This window comes from Leopardus geoffroyi, chromosome A1 (genome assembly GCF_018350155.1).
Source record: "Leopardus geoffroyi isolate Oge1 chromosome A1, O.geoffroyi_Oge1_pat1.0, whole genome shotgun sequence".
NCBI lineage: Eukaryota > Metazoa > Chordata > Mammalia > Carnivora > Felidae > Leopardus > Leopardus geoffroyi.
In genome coordinates, this window is record NC_059326.1 from 22,770,316 (window position 1) to 22,792,425 (window position 22,110).

A 22,110-nucleotide genomic window follows, 5' to 3' on the forward strand; every position below is an offset into this window, starting at 1 on the left:
CCTATGCATATGTTTCAATTAATTTCTGCCCCACAATGCAAGAATATACAATGGGGATAAGGACAGCCTCTTTAATAAGTGGTGTTGGGAAAACTGGATAATTACATGCAAAAGAATGAAACTAGATTACTTAAACTATACACAAAAATTAGCTCAAAATGAATTAAAGACTAGAATGTAAGACTTGAAACCATACAACTAGGGGAAAACATAGGCAGTAAGCCTCTTGGTATTGGTCTTGGCAGTGTTTTTTGGATCTGACACCAAAAGCAAAAATAAACAAGTGGAACTACATCAAACTAAAAAGCTTCTGCACAGCAAAAGAAGCCATCAACAAAATGAAAAGGCAACCTACAAAATGGGAAAAAAATATTTGCAAATCATATATTTGATAAGGATTTAATATTCAAATATGAAGAACTCGTATAACTCAATAGCAAATAAACAATTAAAAATGGGCACAGGATCTGAATAGACATTTTTCCAAAGGAGACATACGGATGGCCATGGTACAGGAAAAGATGCTCAACATCACTAATCATCAGAGAAATGCAAGTCAAAACCACAATGACATGTCACCTCGCACCTGTTGAATGGCTGTTACCAGTATGCCAGGAAATAACAAGTATTGGCAAGGTTGTGAAGAAAAGGGAACCCTTGTGCCTTGTTGGTGGGAATGTCAGTTGTGCAGCCACTATGGAAAACAGGTTCCTCAAAAAAGTCGCATATGATCCAGCAATTCCATTTCTGGGTTTTTACTGAAAGAAAGTGAAAACACTAAATTGAAAAGATATATTCACCCCTGTGTTCATTGCAGCATTATTTACAAGAGCCAACATATAAAAACAACCTAAGTGCCCACAGATAGATGAATGGATAAAGAACGTGTGGTATATATACACAACAGAATACTACTTAGCCATAGAAAAGAATGAGATCTTGCCATTTGAAACAACACGGATGGACCTAGAGGCCACTATGCTAAGTGAAATAAATCAGAGAAAGGCAAATACTGTATGATCTCACTTATATGTGGAATCTAATACAACAAACAAAAGTTATAGAGATGGAGAAAAGGGTGGTGGTTGCCAGGAGTGAGGGGGTTGGGGGAGCGATGAAATGAATGAAGGGGGTTCCGAGGTACAGACTTCAGGGTATGAAATGAATATGACATGGAGTGTGATGTGCAGCATGGTGACTATAGTCAATAATATTGTAGGTGCATATTTGGAGTGTTGCCAGAAGAGTAGATCTTGAAAGTTCTCATAAGAAACAAATTTTTTTCTTGTAACTTATGGTGGTGAATAGATTTATTGTGGTGACCATTTCACAGTGTATACAGATGTTGAATCATGTTATACACCTGAAAGTAATGTTGCATGTCAATTACACCTCAATAAAAAAGAGAAAATAATAGAAATATCAGCACAGAACTAGTGTGACTCAAAACAAGATCAGATCTTGTCACTTTTCTGCTCAAACCTACTTACCTCAGAGCTTTAGCAGTGGATAGATTTTGTGTGTGGATCACTTTTGCTCTAGATGTACTCAGAGCTCACTTCTTCCTTTCTTCAAGTCTTTCCTTAGATATTATATAGTCAGGGAAGCTCTCTGACCACCCTGTTCAAAATTGAAAACCTTATAATCAACCTCAAGACTCCTGATCCCTACTATCTTGCTCCATTTTCATTTTTATGGCACCATCACTTTTCAATATACCGTATAATGTACCTATCATGATTGTTAGCTTCCCACATTGGAATGAAACTTGCACAAAGCAAAAAAAAAAAAAAAAAAAAAAAAAAAAAAAATGTTATACAAAAAAATTACCTTTGTTAATGTATATTTGCTTTTGAAAATTACTGTTGCAAAAACTTGAAACATTGGCCCTGTGAGTGTCCAATTTAGGTCCTCTAAAGGCAGAGATCAGTGGTAGGAGTTTCTTCTTTGAAAAGGCATTCTCTCATTTTCTTTTTATATTGCAAAGCATATGTGAGTATGGTATGATTCTGTAATAACATAGTTCTTATTACATTCCAAAAAAAGGAAATTCATAAGAAACTGTTTTGCGAAGCATAGGCACTTATTAATATGAATAATTAACAACATACATGAGTCAAGTTGTAAGTGTGAAAACACATGTAAGGAAAAAAACTAAATAACGTAGCAAGAATTGTATGGAATAATCTTTTTTTTTTTTTTTTTTTACATTTATTTATTTTTGAGAAACAGAGTGAGACAAAGTGTGAGCAGGGGAGGGGCAGAGAGAGAGAGGGAAACACAGAATCTGAAGCAGGCTCCAGGCTCTGAGCAAGCGGTCAGCACAGAGCCTGATGTGGGGCTTGAACCCACAAACTGTGAGATCATGGCCTGAGCCGAAGTCGGACGCTCAACTGACTGAGCCACCCAGGCACCCCATGTATGGAATGATCTTAATCTGTGACACTCTGTCACTGTGAAGAGATTCCTAATACAGATGCCAACCTCTTCTCTATAAGAGAAGAAGTCTATAAGAGGTCTATAAGAAACATTGCCCTCCTGTGCAGAAAAGGGGGAAATTTGTAAACAGTTTTATTGTATTGCATTGTATTGTATTTATTTTATTTTACTTCATTTCATTTTATTTTATTATTTTATTTTAATTTAATTTTGTTTTCTAAGTTTATTTTGAAAGAGAGCACACACATGTGCATGATTGGGGGAGGAGCAGAGAGAGAGAAGGAGAGGGAATCCCAAGCAGGCTCCATGCTGTCAATGAGGAGCCTGACTCAGGGTTCAATCTCACGAACTGTGAGATCATGTCCTGAGCTGAAACCAAGAGTCAGACGCTTAACTGACTGCGCCACCCAGGTACCTCAACAGTTTTATTTTTAAAAAAAATTTTTTTCAAGTTTTTATCTAAATTGCAGTTAGCTAATATACAGTGTAATACTACTTTCAGGTGTAGAATTTAGTGATTCATCACTTACATACAACACCCAGTGCTTATCACTAGTGCCCTTCTTAATATCCATTACCTATTCAACTGCCATCCTCTCTTCCAGCAACCCTCAGTTTGTTCTCTTTAGTTAAGAGTCTGTTTTCTGGATTGCCTCCCCCCACCCCCACCGCCAGCCCACATTCATCTGTTTTGTTTCTTAAATTCCACATGAGTGAAATCATATGGTATTTTTCTCTGACCAACTTATTTTGCTTAGTTTAATACTCTCTAGCTCTACCACGTCATTGTAAATGGCAAGATTTCATTCTTTTTGATGGCTGAGTAATATTCCATATATATATATATATGTGTGTGTGTGTATGTGTGTGTGTATATATATATGTATATGTATATACACACATACATACACACACATACATGCATACACACACCACGTCTTCTTTATCCATTCATCAGACAGTGGACATTTAGGCTCTTTCCATAATTTTGCTATTGTTGATAATGCTGCTATAAACATTGGTGTGCTTATATCCCCTCGAATCAGTATTTTTTGTATTCTTTGGGTAAATACATAGTAGTGTAATTGCTGGATCATTGTAAGCAGTTTTGGACCAGAAGTAGAAAATACATTTTTGCCATTCTGATATGCTAATAGTAAACTTTTTGTCTATTTTGAAATTTCTTCCATGGCATTTAAGATACTATAGTTTGTCCATGTTATTTATTTGTTATCTTCTTTTGGTATTGATAAAATTTTCTTTTTCTGATGGCAAAAGAGATTGTGGTTTATGAGTTGTGATTATCAAGACTTTATTGAATTCTTATGTTGATGGTAGAGGCAGTATTAGAATGGATGTATTTTGACTCCAAAATGGTGTTTTCTTTAACATTGGGTAACTATTCTCCTATACTCAGATTATTAATATAATTTAACTTTAATATCTTGAAAACTGCCTTCTCAGATGGAAAAGCCAATCATACCAATTCACTGAAAGAATGACATGGAAAATTTTATCTTTCGCATTACCCTTATCAAAACTTTCCTATTAAAAAAAATTCCCGTCAGACTCCACTCATGTATATGTCAGTATCCATGACACATTAAAATAGTATTGTCTTCTGCATGTTTTAAACTTTATTAAATTTGATGAATTAATTTATCAAATAGTATACCATCTGTATCATTCTGTGACTGAGTGGTTTTTGGCTAAAATTATTTTGGAGATTTATCTGTGTTGATTCTGTCTGATTTTAATTGCTGTATGGTATCCACATGCCACAGTTGATAAATTCTGTTGAGGAATCCTGTTGATCAATTGTTTGCTATTTCTAGTGTTCTTCTATTGCAAACAATTGTGAATATGCTCTAGAGTTTATCTAGGCCAGCACTGTCCAAGCTATAAGGTGTGACTTCTTAGTGATCATGAAATTATTTTAGTGAGTCGAGACCAGCATTTTCTTTTTTTTTTAATTTTATTTTTTTTTAATTTGCATCCAAATTAGTTAGCATATAGTACAACAATAATTTCAGGAGTAGATTCCCTAATGGCCCCTGCCCATTTAGCCCATCCCCCCCCCACAACCCCTCCAGTAACCCTCTGTTCCCCATATTTGAGTCTCTTATGTTTTGTCTCCCTCCCTGTTTTTATGTTATTTTTGCTTCCCTTCCCTTACGTTCATCTGTTATGTGTCCTAAAGTCCTCATATGAGTGAAGTCATATTTGCCTGTCTCTGACTAATTTTGCTTAGCATAATACCCTCCAGTTCCATCCACGTAGTTGCAAATGGCAAGATTTCATTCTTTTTGATTGCTGAGTAATAATCTATTGAATATATGTACCACATCTTCTTTATCCATTCATCCCTCGATGGACATTTGGGCTCTTTCCATAGTTTAGCTGTTGTTGATAGTGCTGCTATAAAAATTGGGGTGCATGTGTCCCTTCGAAACAGCATACCTGTATCCCTGATAAATACCTAGTAGTGCAGTTGATGGGTTGTAGGGTAGTTCTATTTGTAATTTTTTGAGGAACCTCCATACTGTTTTTCCAGAGTGGCTGCACCAGCTTGCATTCCCACCAACAGTGCAAAAGAGATCCTCTTTCTCCCCATTCTCGCCAACATCTGTTGTTGCCTGAGTTGTTACTGTTAGCCATTCTGACAGGTGTAAGGTGGTATCTCATTGTGGTTTTGATTTTTATTTCCCTGATGATGAGTGATGTTGAGCAATTTTTCATGTGTCGGTTGGCCATCTGGATGTCTTCTTTGGAGAAGTGTCTATTCATGTCTTTTGCCCATTTCTTCACTGGATTATTTGTTTTTTTGGGTGTTGATTTTGATAAGTTCTTTATAGATTTTGGATCCTAACCCTTTATCTGATATATCATTTGCAAATATCTTCTCCCATTCTGTCCGTTGCCTTTTAGTTTTGCTGATTGTTTCCTTCGCTGTGCAGAAGCTTTTTATTTTGATGAGGTCCCCGTAGTTCATTTTTGCGTTTATTTCCCTTGCCTCCGGAGACGTGTTGAGTAAGAAGCTGCTGTGGCCAAGATCAAAGAGGTTTTTGCCTGCTTTCTCCTTGAGGATTTTGATGGCTTCCTGTCTTACATTGAGGTCTTTCATCCATTTTGAGTTTATTTTTATGTATGGTATAAGAAAGTGGTCCAGGTTCATTTTTCTGCATGTCGCTGTTCAGTTTTCCCAGAACCACTTGCTGAAGAGCCTGTCTTTATTCCATTGGATAATCTTTCCTGCTTTGTCAAAGATTAGTTGGCCATACCTTTGTGGGTCCATATCTGGGTTCCCTGTTCCATTGATCTGAGTGTCTGTTCTTGTGTCAGTACCATACTGTCTTGATGATTACAGCTTTATAGTATAGCTTCAAGTCCGGGATTGTGATGCCGCCTGCTTTGGTTTTCTTTTTCAAGATTTCTTTGGCTATTCAGGGTCTTCTCTGGTTCCATACAAATTTTAGGATTGTTTGTTCTAGCTCTGTGAAGAATGCTGGTGTTATTTTGATAGGGATTGCATTCAATATGTAGATTGCTTTGGGTAGTATCTACATTTTAACAATATTTGTTCTTCCTATCCAGGAGCATGGAATCTTTTTCCATGTTTTTATGTCTTCTTCAATTTCTTTCATAAGCTTTCTATAGTTTTCAGTGTATAGATTTTTCACCTCTTTGGTTAGATTAATTCCTAGGTATTTTATGGGTTTTGGTGAAATTGTAAATGGGATCGATTTCTTGATTTCTCTTTCTGTCGCTTCATTGTTGGTGTATAGGAATGCAACCGATTTCTGTGCATTGATTTTATATCATGCAACTTTGCTCTACTCATAAATCAGTTCTAGCAGTTTTCTGGTGGAATCTTTTGGGTTTTCCATATAGAGTATAATGTCATCTGCAAAGATTGAAAGTTTGACCTCCTCCTGGCCGATTTGGATGCCTTTTATTTCTTTGTGTTGTCTGATTGCAGAGGCTAAGACTTCCAATACTATGTTGAACAACAGTGGCAAGAGTGGACATCCCTGTCCTGTTCCTGATCTTAGGGGGAAAGCTCTCAGTTTTTCCCCATTGAGGATGATATTAGCATTGGGTCTTTCATATATGGCTTTTATGATCTCGAGGTATGATCCTTCTATCCCTACTTTCTGGAGGGTTTTTATCAAGAAAAGATGCTGTATTTTGTCAAATGCTTTCTCTGCATCTATTGAGAGGATCGTATGGTTCTTGTCCTTTTTTTTATTGATGTGATGAATCACGTTAATTGTTTTCCAGATATTGAACCAGCCCTGCATCCCAGGTATAAATCCCACTTGGTCATGGTGAATAATTTTTTTAATGTATCGTTGGATCTGGTTGGCTAATATCTTGTTGAGGATTTTTGCATCCATGTTCATCAGGGAAATCGGTCTGTAGTTCTCCTTTTTATTGGGGTCTCTGTCTGGTTTTGGAATCAAGGTCATGCTGGTTTCATAGAAAGAGTTTGGAAGTTTTCCTTCCATTTCTATTCTTTGGGACAGCTTCAAGAGAGTAGGTGTTAACTCTTCCTTAAATGTTTGGTAGAATTCCCCTGGAAAGCCATCTGGCCCTGGACTCTTGTTTTTTGGGAGGTTTTTGATTCCTAATTCGATTTCCTTACTGGTTATGGGTCTGTTCAAATTTTCTATTTCTTCCTGTTCCAGTTTTGGTAGTGTATATATTTCTTTTTTTTTATTTTTTTTTTTTCAACGTTTATTTATTTTTGGGACAGAGAGAGACAGAGCATGAACGGGGGAGGGGCAGAGAGAGAGGGAGACACAGAATCAGAAACAGGCTCCAGGCTCTGAGCCATCAGCCCAGAGCCTGACGCGGGGCTCGAACTCACGGACCGCGAGATCGTGACCTGGCTGAAGTCGGACGCTTAACCGACTGCGCCACCCAGGCGCCCCATTGGTAGTGTATATATTTCTAAGAATTGGTCCATTTCTTCCAGGTTGCCCATTTTATTGGCATATAACTGCTCATAATATTCTCTTATTATTGTTTTTATTTCTGCTGTGTTGGTTGTGATTTCTCCTCTTTCATTCTTCATTTTATGTATTTGGGTCCTTTCCTTTTTCTTTTTGATCAAACTGGCTAGTGGTTTATCAATTTTCTTAATTCTTTCAAAAAACCAGCTTCTGGTTTCATTGATCTGTTCTACTTTTTTTGTTTTTGTTTTTGTTTTTGATAGCATTAGTTTCTGCTCTAATCTTTATTATTTCCTGTCTTCTGCTGGTTTTGGGTTTTATTTGCTGTTCTTTTTCCAGCTCCTTAAGGCCTCAGGTTGTGTATCTGAGATCTTTCTTCCTTCTTTAGGAAAGCCTGGATTGCTATATACTTTCCTCTTATGACTGCCTTTGCTGTGTGCCAGAGGTTTTGGGTTGTGGTGTTATCATCTTCATTGGCTTCCATGAACTTTTTAATTTCATCTTTAACTGCTTGGTTAGCCCATTCATTCTTCAGTAGGATGTTCTTCAGTCTCCAAGTATTTGTTACCTTTCCAAATTTTTTCTTGTGGTTGATTTCAAGTTTCATAGCATTGTGGTCTGAAAATATGCACGGTATGATCTCGATCCTTTGTACTTGCTGAGGGCTGATTTGTGTCCCAGTATGTGGTCTGTTCTGGAGACCGTTCCATGTGCACTGGAGGAGAATGTATATTCTGCTTTAGGATGAAATGTTCTGAATATATCTGTTAAGTCCATCTGGTCCAGTGTGTTATTCAAAGCCATTTTTTCCTTGTTGATTTTTTGATTAGATGATCTGTCCATTGCTGTGAGTGGGGTGTTGAAGTCTCCTACTTTCATGATATTACTATCAATGAGTTTCTTTATGTTTGTGATTGATTTATATATTTGGGTTCTGTCACATTTGGTGCATAAATGTTTACAATTATTAGGTCTTCTTGGTGGAAAGACCCCTTGATTATGATAAATGCGCTTCTTCATCTCTTGATACAGTCTTTATTTTAAAGTCTAAATTATCTGATATAAGTATTGCTACTCTGGCTTTCTTTTGTTGACCATTAGCATGATAGATGGTTCTCCATTCGCTTACTTTCAATCTAAAGGTGTCTTTAGGTCTAAAGTAGGTCTCTTGTAAACAGCATTTAGATGGATCTTGTTTTCTTATCCATTCTGTTACCTTTGATCCATTCTGTGTCTTTTGATTGGAGCATTGAGTCCATTGATGTTTAGAGTGATTACTGGAAGATATGAATGTATTGCCATTATGTTGCTTGTAGAGTTGGGGTCTGGTGGTGTTCTCTGGTCCTTTCTAGTCTTTGTTGCTTTTGGTATTTATTTATTTATTTATTTGTTTATTATTTATTTATTTATTTTATCTTTTCTCCCCTCAGAGAGTCCCCCTTAAAATCTGTTCCAGGGTTATTTTAGTGGTCATGAACTTCTTTAAGTTTTGTTTGGGAAACTTTATCTCCTATTTTGAATGACACCCTTGCTGCATAAAGAATTCTTGGCTGCATATTTTTCTGAGTCAAGCACAATTAATATATCCTGCCACTCCTTTCTGGCCTGCAAAGTTTCTGTGGATAGGTCTGTTACAAACCTGATCTGTCTTCCCTTGTAGGTTAAGGACTTTTTTTCCCTTGCTGCTTTCCTGATTTTCTCCTGGCTTCAGTATTTTGTGAATTTGACTATGATATGCCTTATTGATGGTCAGTTTTTGTTGAATCTAATGGGAGTTCTGTGTGCTTCCTGAGTTTTGATATCTGTGTCTTTCCCTAGGTTAGGAAAATTTTCCACTATGATTTGTTCACATAACCCTTCTACCCCTATTTCTCTCTCTTCCTCTTCTGGAACGCCTGTGATTCTGATGTTTTTCCTTTTTAATGAATTACTGATTTCTCTAATTCTTAAATCATGCTCTTTTGCCTTAATCTCCCTCTTTTTTTCTGCTTCATTATTCTCCATAAATTTGTCCTCTATATCGCTCATTCCTGTTTTGCCTCATGCATCCTTGCTGCTGTGGTGTCCATCCAAGATTGCAGCTCAGTTATAGCATGTTTTATTTCATCCTGACTAGCTTTTACTTCTTTTATCTCCGCAGAAAGGGATTCTAATCTATTTTCGACTCCAGCTAGTGTTCGTATTATCGTGATTCTAAATTCTGGTTCAGACATCTCGTTTCTCTCTCTGTTGGTTAAATCCTTGGCTGTCGTTTCTTCGTGCTCTTTCCTTTGGGGTGAATTCCTTCGTTTCATCATTTTGAAGGGAGAAAAAGGATTAATGAGGTAAAAAAAATTAAAATTAAAAAAGTGTTAATAATAAAGAAATTAAACACACACACACAAAATCAAATATATGATGCTAGATCTTAGGTGTGTTTTGGTCTGGGTGTTGAAAGGGTCTTGACAGATTAGAGAAAAAAGGGGAACGAAAAGAATAGAAATCGTTTGAAAATTTGAAAAAATGAATACACTGAAGTGACTAAAATGAATTGGTGGAATTAAATAGAATTTGAAAAAATTTACCCAAAAGTAAAAAATACAGTAGAAAAAAATAAAATATTGTTTACATTTTTGTTAATGTTTATTTATTTTTGAGAGAGAGAGATCATGAGCAGGGGAGGGGCAGAGAGAGAGGAAGCAGGCTCCAGGCTCTGAGCTGTCAGCACAGAGCCCGATGCGGGGCTTTAACTCACAAATCATGAGGTCATGACCTGAGCTGACATCCGATGCTTAACCGAGTGAGCCACCCAGGTGCCCCCAAAATTAAAATATTTTTAATAAAAATTGAAAATAAAAATGAGGTTTTTCTCTTTATGTGTTCAAGAAAAAGAAAAGAAACAAAAAATAGAAAAAAAGAAAATTGAATAGATGAGCCAGTGAACATACTGAAATACGACTGAAATCACTTCATTTTCCCCTAGAAGTCAAACTATGAAGCACTTTATAGTCCATAAACTAAGCAGGCGGAGAGACTTGTGTTCCTGAAGATCAAGGTTGACCCAGTTGCGCGGGACTCAGTGTAACGGCTCGGTTCTCCAGTAGATGGCGCTACTTACCTTACTGGGGTGGATTGTTGTAGTGCTGGTAGGTGCGCATGCGCACGCGCTGGAGTGGTAAAAATGGCATCACCCAGCTAGCCAGTCTCTAGTATCGGAACTCCATTCTCCCTGATCAGCAATCGTGTACCAGTCCTTTGTCTTTGGCTTCTATCCACTCCCGCTTTTACACAGTCCATGACCAAGCCCCAGGCAGCACCTCCCTCCTGAGTTTTGTCTCAGACGTGGCTGTTTTTCCCAACCCCTTACTTCTGAGGGACTGCAGCTTTGACCCTTTCTGCCCCTCTGCAGGAGGGTCTCATCGAATAATGGCTGGGTGCCGGCCACACCCAGGGACATTTGTGGGGCCATGCTGCTGCCAATGCCCAGAGACTATGGCTGGGTGCCAGCCCTCCCCAGAAAAAGTTCGCAAGATAGTGCAGCAGCAGTGTTTCAGGGAGTATGGAAAATCACAACACACATCTGGCACCAGGCTTTACCCTTAACGACCTTGTTCCAGCACCAGCGAATGTGGTTGTTCTCCCGGGTCCACTTGGACCTTGCCTTTGGGGGACCCACACAGCCTCTACCAGGTGTCTTCCCAGCAGGGGAACCGCCTCTCCCCGTGTGACCTGAAGAACCCCAGAATCCACTCTACTCCTGGGGATTCACCCTTCACACCAGAGCACATCCAGGTATTGAGCTGCAGAGTTGCAGACTCTGCGCTCCCCGTGTTTAGAGTCTTAATGGAATTTAAACCCTCTCCTTTCTCCTTTCTCCCTTTTTAGTTCAGTCCCTGCAGCTGTTTCCACTTTTCCATTTTCTCTCCAGCTGCTTTTGGGGAGGAGTGCTTTTCCCGTATTCTCCCCCCTCCCCAGTCTCCGTCCTCTCTCTGCCCCCAAAAGCGGTTCCCTACCTTTTGTAGCTTCTTGCTCCCCAAATTCACCTCTTCGCGCCACGTACCTGCTGAATTCTGTGGTTCAGTTGTGTAGATTGTTGTGTTAATGCTCAGATCCGTTTTCTAGGTGTGCAGCATGGTTTAGTGTTGGTTTGGCTGTATTTCATGGACACGAGACACAAAAAAAACTTCGATGCTGTTCCGCCATCTTAGCTCCTCCGACCAGCATTTTCTTTTAAATAGTGAAATAGGAAAGGATAAAATAGAGTAGGATACAGTAGAATAGAGTAAGACAGAAAAAATAGAAAAAAGGATGTCCTTAAGCACATCATATAATAAAAGTAAGAATTATTTTGTCGAACCTTTGTTTCAGGTACATACATGTATCAAAAAAAAAAAAAAAGATCAAAAGACACTGCTCTGGCCTAAATATTGTTGAGTTACTCTCTAAAGTGATTATACCAGTTGCTTTTCTTATAGCAGTATGAGTGTGCTTTATGATATGTATCCTCAGCAACACTAGGTATTATCCCCCTTTAATTTTGCAGATGGGTGAGCTCTGTCTCACTGTGATTGCATTTCCATAGTGAATTTGAGCATCTCTTAATATGTTCATTGTTTCTGTGAGTTTTCTTGTCTTTTGCCCATTTCTAAATTGGATTGTTTTTTTTGGTACTGATTTTTAGGTATTTATTCTAGATACAAATTCTTTGTAAGCCACCAATTATATATGTTGAAAATATCTTCTCTCATTCTGTGGCATGTGTTTTCCTTTGTTCATTTTGTTTTTTAGTATGCCATATTTTTTTAAGTTTTACCAGACATTGTAGTTTATGCTTCTGTGTCTTATTTAAGAAATCTTTCCCTGCCCTAAGGTCACAAAGATGTTTTCTATACCTTCTTCCAAAAGTATGAAAGTTTTGCTTTTTTCACATTCCAGATGGCTTCTCTTGCATTTTCTGTGTTGACATATTACAAATTAAACTGTATAGAGTTTTTTCGTATGTTACATTATTCAAGTTGGTGAAGTATTGTCCCAAAACTTACAAAGTATAAAATCTAAAAGTTATATTTTACAATATTGATTTTTAATAATTGAGCATATCTACTGACTTTTTAATAATAGAGCTAATACAGTTTTTAAACTGTATACTTCTCAGATAAATAATAGCTTGTTGTAGTTGCAAGATGGTATATTCTTTTCCTTCTCTGTTTTTCTCTAATAGAATTTATGTATTTATGTTTTTCAGTCACATTAACTTTATCCTAGAAGACAACTTTACAAGGATCTAGACAGAACAGGATTAAAGATGACTGAATACTGAGCTCCAGAAACTTAAAACAATCAGGTACAAAAATATTTGGAGGGAACTTTCCCAGCCAGTTAGTACAAAATAAAATGGGAACGTACATAGGAAAACTTAAAATATCCTTGAAATACAGGAGAGGGTCCAAGAGAGAAGTTTTGAAATCCATCTTGTGTTCAAATACTGGCTCTAACCCTGACTGGTTGGTGATGGTTGGTCAAGTTTTGTAAACATGTCCATAAAATGGAGGCAATGATTGTGTCTGTTCATTTTGACTATTGTAAAGTTTAATGAGATAATATAAGGCACTTAATACTTGGCACAGGGTTACTGTTTATTTTAACCATTATTGTTGCTACTGTTATTTGTAATTCAAAGGTATGGTATTCTGTATATTGTGGATTTTTAGGAAGTATATATTGATATACTGCTATAACATTGATAGTAATAATAGCCTGCTAAAATCATGTAGAAAATAGAATAAGATAACTATAATACTCACATATATTCCATAAACTATATTCCTTAAGTGGTGCAAATTGACGCTAGTTTTCTCTGTTATGTTTGTATCACACTGAAATAATGTGAGAAAAAAAATCAGTCTACTTTCTACAATGCTAGAGAATTCAACAGTTTTTTTTCACAGTACTGTACAATAGTACTTATTCTTGAATCATTTTTAAATCTTCAAGAATGTTCTGACCAATAAAGATGAAATTATGTTAATCTTATGGTTAATGTTAGTTGAATCTTACAAATGTTATTTCTTTGATTGTGGTAATTTCAGTATGCCACTAATGCAATTATGTCTTAACTTGAGTGTCAAACACAATGGGCTGTGTTCCACCACTCTAATTTTTAAATAGGTACTATAATTGAAATTGATCAAAGACACCAAAAAAAGCTATTTATTTTCTTCCTTTAAAAACTAGGATACTCAGTTGATTAAACAAACCAACAAAACAAAACAAAAACTCTGTTAGCTGATATGGAATGATTTCCAGGAGATATATTGTTAACTGAGTTTTAAAAAAATGCAAATTGCCCAAGAGTATATAAAATTACTATTTTTTATGTAAGGAGGAAACGAAACAGGAAGAATAAACCAGAAAACGATGGAATTGGTTACTTGCAATGGTAGAGTGAGGGGTAGGGTGGGAAACGACAAACCGGGATTACTGGTTAATGTGTTGGAAAGATTTCCCTTCTACTAGGCACAAGGTAGCCTACAATACAATGAGAGGCATCTCTTCTTTGGTCCCTTTTTCTCCTCTTATTCATTTCCTCTTTTTTCTTGCCTTTGACTTCTTTTCTAGTTTTTTTCTCTTCCTCTTTCTTTTTTCCCTCTCCTCTTTTTGTTTTTTGTTCTAGTAAACTTGGGGCAAAATGTAGATGATGCAGTTAGGATGAAACAAAACGAAAAGAATCTTCAATGCAGGCAGTCTCTTGTATACAAAAAGCTGTATTCAAAGGATGCTTTCAACCAGTGTATGGTATTGTGGTCTGCTGTGACCCATGTCCTGCGGTGGTTATAGCAATGAACGAGTCAGGGTTGCTTCTCTTAACAACGCTTGCAAATTAATAGAGAAGCACAGATCAAGTAGGATTAACTGTCACATGAAATTATCTTCCCATATTGGCAACTAGACCAAGTTTTATAAATAAATAAGTGAGAAAAGTCTAAGTGATTATTTTAAAAACAAGCATATCTTTTCCAAACATTAGAAACAATGATTTGTATCAGTTGTCATAGTTTGAGTTGCAATTATTCTGAATATGATTATTCCTTATATTCTAAGAGACCTTTCCATAGCTGATGAGAACAAAATTTTACCAGCATTCTCTATTATAAAGCTCTAACTGCTTATAATTAATATCAGATAAAATGTTCTGATGTTAGTCCCTTTGAAATGTGGATTGTATTTGTTTGAGTAAATAGAACCCAAACTAATAAATCAGAAATATCAACATTATTAAATATGATTTCATTCTATTGCTTTGGGGTAGGGGAGAATATTTCTTTATATTTATTTTTAGTGATGGGATAGTTAACTGTGTAATGATTGAACCACAGTCTAGACATACTGCATATCTTTTGTTAGAGCTGCTTCTGCTGTTACTTCTATGTGGTAGAAAGTAGTCATTGTGGAGATGGTTAATTAAGGCAAGAACATTGAGTGCTGTTGCTACATACTTGGTGGCTGTTGTTGCAGAATTTTTGTTAAAGTCTAGGATAACAAAGCCATATTTGGTTCATCCTTTCATTTTTTTCATTCATTCCTCCTTTTTCTTTCTTTCTTTTTTTTTTTTTCCAGCTTAGCAAATCATACACTCTTCAGTGGAGCTGACAACTGATAAGTCTGCTGTTCACAGATTTGGAACTTTCCAATCCCAGGGAAAATTTGACCAAGGTCTAAAATTTTATTTTTCCTTATCTAGAGGAGGTCAACTGTAAAATGAAAATTTTCTACTTATTTCCTTATAGATTTAAGAATCTTCATTTATCCTGGGATTACTTTTCCAGACCTCAGCAGGAGGATTACATAAGAGACCATAACATAGTTTCAGAACAGTTAAAACACCTTTTGGTTTTTATAGCTGTTAACTCTCATGCCTGCACCTTAATTCCCTTATCTTCCCTTCACCATATTTGAGCTTAGCTTAGTTTCTCTGTTAATTGGAAGTAAAATAATTTTAACCTGCCTAGTTTCATTCCACACACAGGATCCTGATTTTACCACATACTTTTTCCTCAGGGACTGCACAGGACTGAGTCCATATGGAAGAAGAGCTTTCCCTTTCCTATGGAGAAAGTGGCAAGGTTAGAAAAAACAAACAAAAACATGCCTCTGGAGCATGTATTTTCTGTTGCATGAAACCTATACCAGTCATCTGTTGGTCATCCAATAGGAAGATCAGTGAGATAGTACTTGTCTTTGAGGGGCTCACAGTGTAGTTACTCAGATGCAAACATAATTACTGTGGGTACAGAGAATGCCAAAGGGGCTAGCAGAAAACTGTGGGTATTGTCTGAGGGGTAGGGCAGGGTTCCTGAAGATGGTGCCTTTTGAGCTGGATGAGGAGTACAGACCATCCCTTTTTTCACAGATAATACCACCCTGCAAGAGGGTCTGAGTTGAGCAATGTTTGCTCCATTCCCAGAGATTTCACAAAACTATAAAACACCTAATCTTAGATGACATATTCTTTTTTTTTTTTTTTTTTTTCGACGTTTATTTATTTTTGGGACAGAGAGGGACAGAGCATGAACGGGGGAGGGGCAGAGAGAGAGGGAGACACAGAATCGGAAACAGGCTCCAGGCTCTGAGCCATCAGCCCAGAGCCTGACGCGGGGCTCGAACTCCCGGACCGGGAGATCGTGACCTGGCTGAAGTCGGACGCTTAACCGACTGCGCCACCCAGGCGCCCCTTAGATGACATATTCTTAATTCATCACAGATATTCTTTAACTTATTCATTTTCCACCACAGCTTAACATTACAGTCAACCAGCTTAAGTCTAGTCAGTGTCCAACTGATGTTAGAAGTTTCACACCTTTCAGCATGCACATCATTTTCCATCTTATGTTAATTTTATTAAATTGACATGATGTCTGTTCTTCGTTAGTAACAATATTAACTGCCACTGTTAACTTTCATTTTCCTGTTTTCTGCTCTTTTTTAAATAAATATGGTCAAAACACAATAAAAGATGTAAATAATTATACAAAGCCAGCATAGTGTGCAAAGATGGCAGAACTTCTAAAACTGAACCATAGTATCACCATGGACGTGTTTGTTGTGAACCCTTGTAGGAAAGTACGAAAGTAGCTTACAAAAGTAATGTATAGAACTTGAGAATGTTATAAAATGCTAACAGAAAAATTCCTAACTTTTCCTGGGAGCAACAGATTTTGTAAAATAGAACAGACTCACAGAATTAGCAATGAAATGACTTTATTACATATAAAGCATTACATTGCCAGGAAGTCTTCAAAAGGCAAGGTGTTGGTGGGTTTTTTAAAATAACTTTTTTTGTTAGGCATGCCCAATGGGTAATTTTGGTTTTAATGCTATATGCGGTATTTTAAATTTAATTGTGACAACTTAGTAATCGTCTGGAGTCAGGTGAAGTATCATAATCTGTTTGGTTCTTCATATTGTTAGAGAAACAGAGTTATATCGGTAGCACATACTCAAAAGAATAATAAAATGCGTCTTGGTCTCTAATTTTATGGAGCTTAGTTTCCTTAATTATATTTTTCTTGAGCTAATGTTAAAATTTCACTACTTTGTGTCTCCCAGATAGATGCCAGTGAAAGACAGGGGGGTGAGGGGCTGGATGTGAGCAAAGTAGTAAAGGAAATCTGGCCAGGAAATAGTTATTACCTATAATAATGTTATATGTAGGAAGGAGGATTACCTGGGCCAAATTAGGACTGAATTCTAGGGACACAATCTAGATGACTTATCTTGTCTACTGCTAAGCTCTCATTTCCTGGCAATGTTTTTGCCCCATTCAGATTTGTCTGTTGCCTGCCTTGGCTCTTGCTCAGCCAGTCCCTTATTTAGCAGGTGGGCACAGAGGTGGTTGGGTGCCTTTTGTAGAGATGGCTGCTGTCATGCAGGGTGGCTGCAGGCCCTACAAGGTGCGCTATATGTGAACCCTATGCTACCTACACTCTTATTATATACACAAAGTGTATATATACATATGAAGTACATGTTTATAATACATACAGTGTATACAGCTGTATATAGTCCTGAGTGTGTTGGAGAGAAAAATGTATTTTTCTTCTGTGAACAAAGATGTTACAGTTCCTTGAGACTGATACTAAATGTTTACCTCAAAAAGTGTAAATGCATTTCGTAAAGTAAGTCATCAGTTCCCCCATGAAATAACTCCCCCAAAAGACTTAGAAAAATGAATTTTTGATGACTAACCTCCAGGAGCTAGTCTGACAGATATTTGAAAGCAATGTATTCACACCTCCTTTGTACCCAGGTTATATTATAAATATTTGTTTTCTATCGTGAGCTCCTTAAAGGGAGTGATGATGTTTCGTTTTTATATCTTTAGATCCTTGCACTCTATACATGTTCAGTGATACTGTCAGACCTGATGTTTTGTTGACCTGTGTCATCCTTTAACAAATGTATGACTGCAGGTGACATCACCCCCCCCCCCCCCAACACACACACACATGAGGCCCAGTGGTTAGTAGAGTCATGGGGGGGTGGGGGGTGGGTACTAGAGGTATTCACACCTCCTTTGTACCCAGGTTATATTGTAAATATTTGTTTTCTATCTTGAGCTCCTTGAAGGGAGTGATGATGTTTCGTTTTTATTATCTTTAGATCCTTGCACTCAATACATGTTCAATGATACTGTCAGACCTGATGTTTTGTTGACCTGTGTCATCCTTTAACAAATGTATGACTGCAGGTGACATCACCCCCCCCCCCAACACACACACACATGAGGCCCAGTGGTTAGTAGAGTCATGGGGGGGTGGGGGGTGGGTACTAGAGGTTTTATACAGGTGGGCCATGCTTTGTAGACAAGTGTTTAGGAGCTTGTTGGATTTATAACCTGATTCTAGGCATCTAAGAGACCACTTGATTTTTGTAGCAGGGCAAGTTGCAATCCAAAAATCTGCTAGAAAGGAGAAAATGAGGTAGCAGTGCTTATTTTCTCATCGTATATTGCCATCTGCCCTGTTTATGGAAGGTAACCCACAGTGTGGATTACTGCCCTGTTCAGCAAGGAGTTTATGAGACCAGCCAGTGCCCTGTGATTGCAAGCAGTAGGTCTACCAGTAGTATAACTTTATGTGACCTGTTTTCTCTGCAACATGTGGTGTGTGGAAAGCAATCTTTAGAAGCAAGTGATCTTGGAGGGTTACTTAGTGCTTCTGTGCCTCAGTTTCCTTGCATTTAAAATGAGGATAGCAATATCTATGCCCTACAATTATGAAGGTTGGAAATAATATATAAGAATTCTTTTAACTCACACATTAGTTCATCTATAAATATTTGAGGTCACATTCCAAATGTTGTTCTTTTTTAAATTTATAGACTTAAATAGGAAAAAATAAAATAAAATGAAGACCCCATAGAAAATAAGATTCCTTCATGAGATATGGAGGTGGATAATTTATGTAGAAGCTTAGAATAAAAGCTAACCTAACAAGATTCTGTCCTTAGCTCTGTAGTGGCCTTGGGTGCTGCCCAAAAGGGAGTAGAAGACATCCTTCTCCAGACAGGGTCTTAGAACTTGAATGACATCGTGAGGGAAAGTGGCTGGATTTGGCATCAGAGGAGCTCATCTTGGTCAGGTGCTGCCATTAACTCAGGATGGTGCTGTGAGCTGTTATAAGCTGCTTACCCTCTGTATTAGTTTGTTAGGGCTGCCTTTAAAAAGTACCACAAACTGGGTGGCTTGAAGCAATAGAAATTTATTCTTTTATAGCTCTGGAGACTACAAGTCTGCAGTTAAGGCATCAGCAGGGCCATGCTTTCTGAAGGCTCTAGGGAAGAAGCCTTCCTTACTTCTTCCCAGCTTCTGGTGGCTCCTGGCAATCTTTGGTGTTCCTGGACCTGTGGCTGGATTGCTTCAGTCTCTGCCTCCATGGTTCACATGGGCTTCTTCACTATGTGTCTTCACCTGGTGTGATGCTGAATTTTATGTGTTAGCTTGAGTGGGCCACTGGTGCCCAGATTAAACATTGCTCCTGCGTGTGTCTCTGAGGGTGTTACCTCACAGAAGAGAATAGCGTTTGAATTGTTGAGCTCAGTAAATGGTTTGCCCTCCCTGGTGTGGGTGAGCATCATTCAATCTGAAGGGGCTGAAGAGAACAAAAGATAGAGGAAGGAACAAAAGGTAGTGGAACCCTCATGAATGGGATTGGTGCTTTATAAAAGGTGCTTCAGAGAGATCCCTAACCCTTTCATCCTGTGAAGAAACAGGGAGAAGGCAATGGCTATGAAGCAGGAAGGGGGCCCTCATCAGAACATGAGCACTTTGGTGCCTTGATCTTAGATTTCCAACCTGCAGAACTGTGAAAAGTAAACTTTTGTTTTTTATAAGCCACCCAGTCTGGCATGCACTTAGACTCTCCAGTACCTCAGAAGGTGACCTTATTTGGAAATGGGGTCATTTTGATGCATTTGGTTTAGTTACGATGAGGCCATTATGGTAAGCCTTAATCCAGTCTGACTGGTGAGGGGAAATTTGGGCCCAGAGGCAGACATGTATAGAGGGAAGATGATGTAAAGATACAGGGAGAAGATGGCCATCTACAAGCCCAGGACAGAGACCTACATCCTTCCCTTGCAGTCCTCAGGAGGAACTAAACTAGTAGACACTTTGATTTTGAACTTCTAGCCTCCAGAACTGTGAGAAAATAAATTTCTTTTGTGTAAGCCACTCGGTCTGTGGTACTTTGTTATGGCAGCCCTAGCAAATGAATGCACACTTTGTGGGTGTATCTTCCTATCTCCAAACCTGAGTGGGGGGGATGAGAGAAGCCGCTAACTGCTCAACTGGTGGTCAGAATGGACCCATGAACCGGCACTTCTGGGTCGTTTCCTTGGTCACCTTCAGCATTGTTCTTTTCCAAGGACACTTTTTGTTAAGACTTAGGCATCTGATGAAATTGCAGTGCTGTCTCTCTGTTTTTCCTGCCTTTACAACCAGCCTAGTTTCCAGAGCTACATTTAAGACCTAGCCAATGCTGAAAATACTTGCTAGCCATTCGGCCTCCCAGAAGTCAGTCAGGACGATTCCTGTGGCCTTGAGGAAAATTAGTAGGTGAGATCTGATCCCACCTGGAGTCTCTGTCTCTTGGTGGCTGTGAGAGCAGGACTGAAGCAGTGGGTTTGTAGAGGTATTTCCTGTAGCTATAAAGGGTCTCTCAAAAAGAGAGCCGTCCCTGCCTGAACTGGTGCTGACTCTTCTACAGAATTAAAAGGGGAAGGAAAAAAAAGTATTTTTTAATTAATAGTCTTAATGTATATATATATGTATTTTTTTTTTTTTTTTTTCCCTTTTCAGCCAGTACAGGCTACTCTGTCATCTTTGAAGATGTTAGATGTGGGGAAGTGGCCAATTTTCTCCCTTTGTTCTGAGGAAGAACTGCAGTTAATTCGTCAGGCCTGTGTTTTTGGCAGCGCTGGCAATGAAGTTTTATATACTACAGTAAATGATGAGGTAAATTTTGAAGAAAAAATTCAGCCTCTTACCGTAATAGATTCGACGGAGTGGGGCAGAAACTGAGGAATTAAGGTTAAGAAGAAAGCATGAGAATAGATTCTTACTTGTTACATAATGTTATACAATGAAGCAGTAATTACAGGTTTGTCAGAAATAGAGGTGCTTGAACTAACAGTCGTTTTCCCACAGATTTTTGTGCTTGGCACAAACTGCTGTGGCTGTTTGGGATTAGGTGACGTCCAGAGCACCATTGAACCTCGGAGACTGGATTCTTTAAGTGGCAAAAAAATAGCCTGCCTCAGCTATGGGAGTGGCCCCCATATTGTCCTTGCCACAACAGGTAACCTAGGATCACAGTGTAGAGGTTTAGCCATTGCCTTATTTGTTGAGAAACAAGATTTGGGACCACCCGTTAAATCGAGAACATACTTCTTGATTGGGTAGGAGTTTCCGGCTCTGTCCTGTGAACTTGACTGTGCTTTGGACAATGTGAAATATGAACATGTCTGAGTATCAGAGTAAGATAATGGAGCAGATGGAATGTAGCAGTTATTGGCACTTTCGATGTGAGAATGACAGTGCTATAAGCCCAGTAAACCCCTTTTGTTTACACTTCATAAGTTTAATTATTTTGCACTAAAATTAACTCACTCTGGACTTTTTGAACTTGAGATCTCTGGTCTATGAACTAAGACACTGAAGCTAAGTCCAAGATGTTCTCTGACTCCTAGCACACTGGGATTCTTACCATGAATAATGACTGATGGCTGAAATATAATTACCATGAATAACAGACTGATGGCTATTTCATGAATTCAGACTAATAAGACATTATAATTAAATCATACCTTAGACTTTTCTTAAGCTAGGTGTTCATTTCATTAGTATTCTTTGAATTGAAAATAAAGTTTATAAATACTGTGTTGTATACTTATTTCACATAAATTTTAGGGAATTTTGGTTGCCAGTAATAGGCTAGATTATTTGGACCACTTCTTCACTGGAAACAACTAAAAATTCTAGATAAAATATTTAATGTTTTTCCATAGAGGCATCAAAGCACTAACAAGGCAGAGAGGAATTACTGGATCGGATTCAAGAGAAAGTATGAACTAAGGTTAAAGGGGAACTTAAAGCTAGTTTTGCCTTAAGGGCATCTGCTTCCCCACCTAAATGAGTTGTGGTTTGATGTACTCACAAGGTGAAGGGGTCATGGGTCAG

At 38.0% G+C, this 22,110-nt stretch overlaps 1 protein-coding gene across 12 annotated transcripts in view; it reads left to right on the plus strand.

Moving 5' to 3' along the window:
* Positions 1-22,110, plus strand: part of RCBTB2 (RCC1 and BTB domain containing protein 2) — a 57,180-nt gene that overhangs the window by 15,556 nt on the left and 19,514 nt on the right. For 8 of the 12 annotated variants that reach the window (XM_045476042.1, XM_045476051.1, XM_045475995.1 and 5 more), the window contains exons 2-5: positions 12,619-12,717; positions 15,432-15,496; positions 20,731-20,886; positions 21,079-21,229. In XM_045476042.1, the coding sequence (XP_045331998.1) occupies positions 15,455-15,496; positions 20,731-20,886; positions 21,079-21,229 (349 nt within the window). In that variant the 5' untranslated portion in view covers positions 12,619-12,717; positions 15,432-15,454. Of the gene's footprint in view, positions 1-11,016; positions 11,166-12,618; positions 12,718-15,431; positions 15,497-20,730; positions 20,887-21,078; positions 21,230-22,110 lie in introns of those variants that run through there. The other 4 variants (XM_045476068.1, XM_045476088.1, XM_045476000.1 and 1 more) reach the window with 3 other exon arrangements.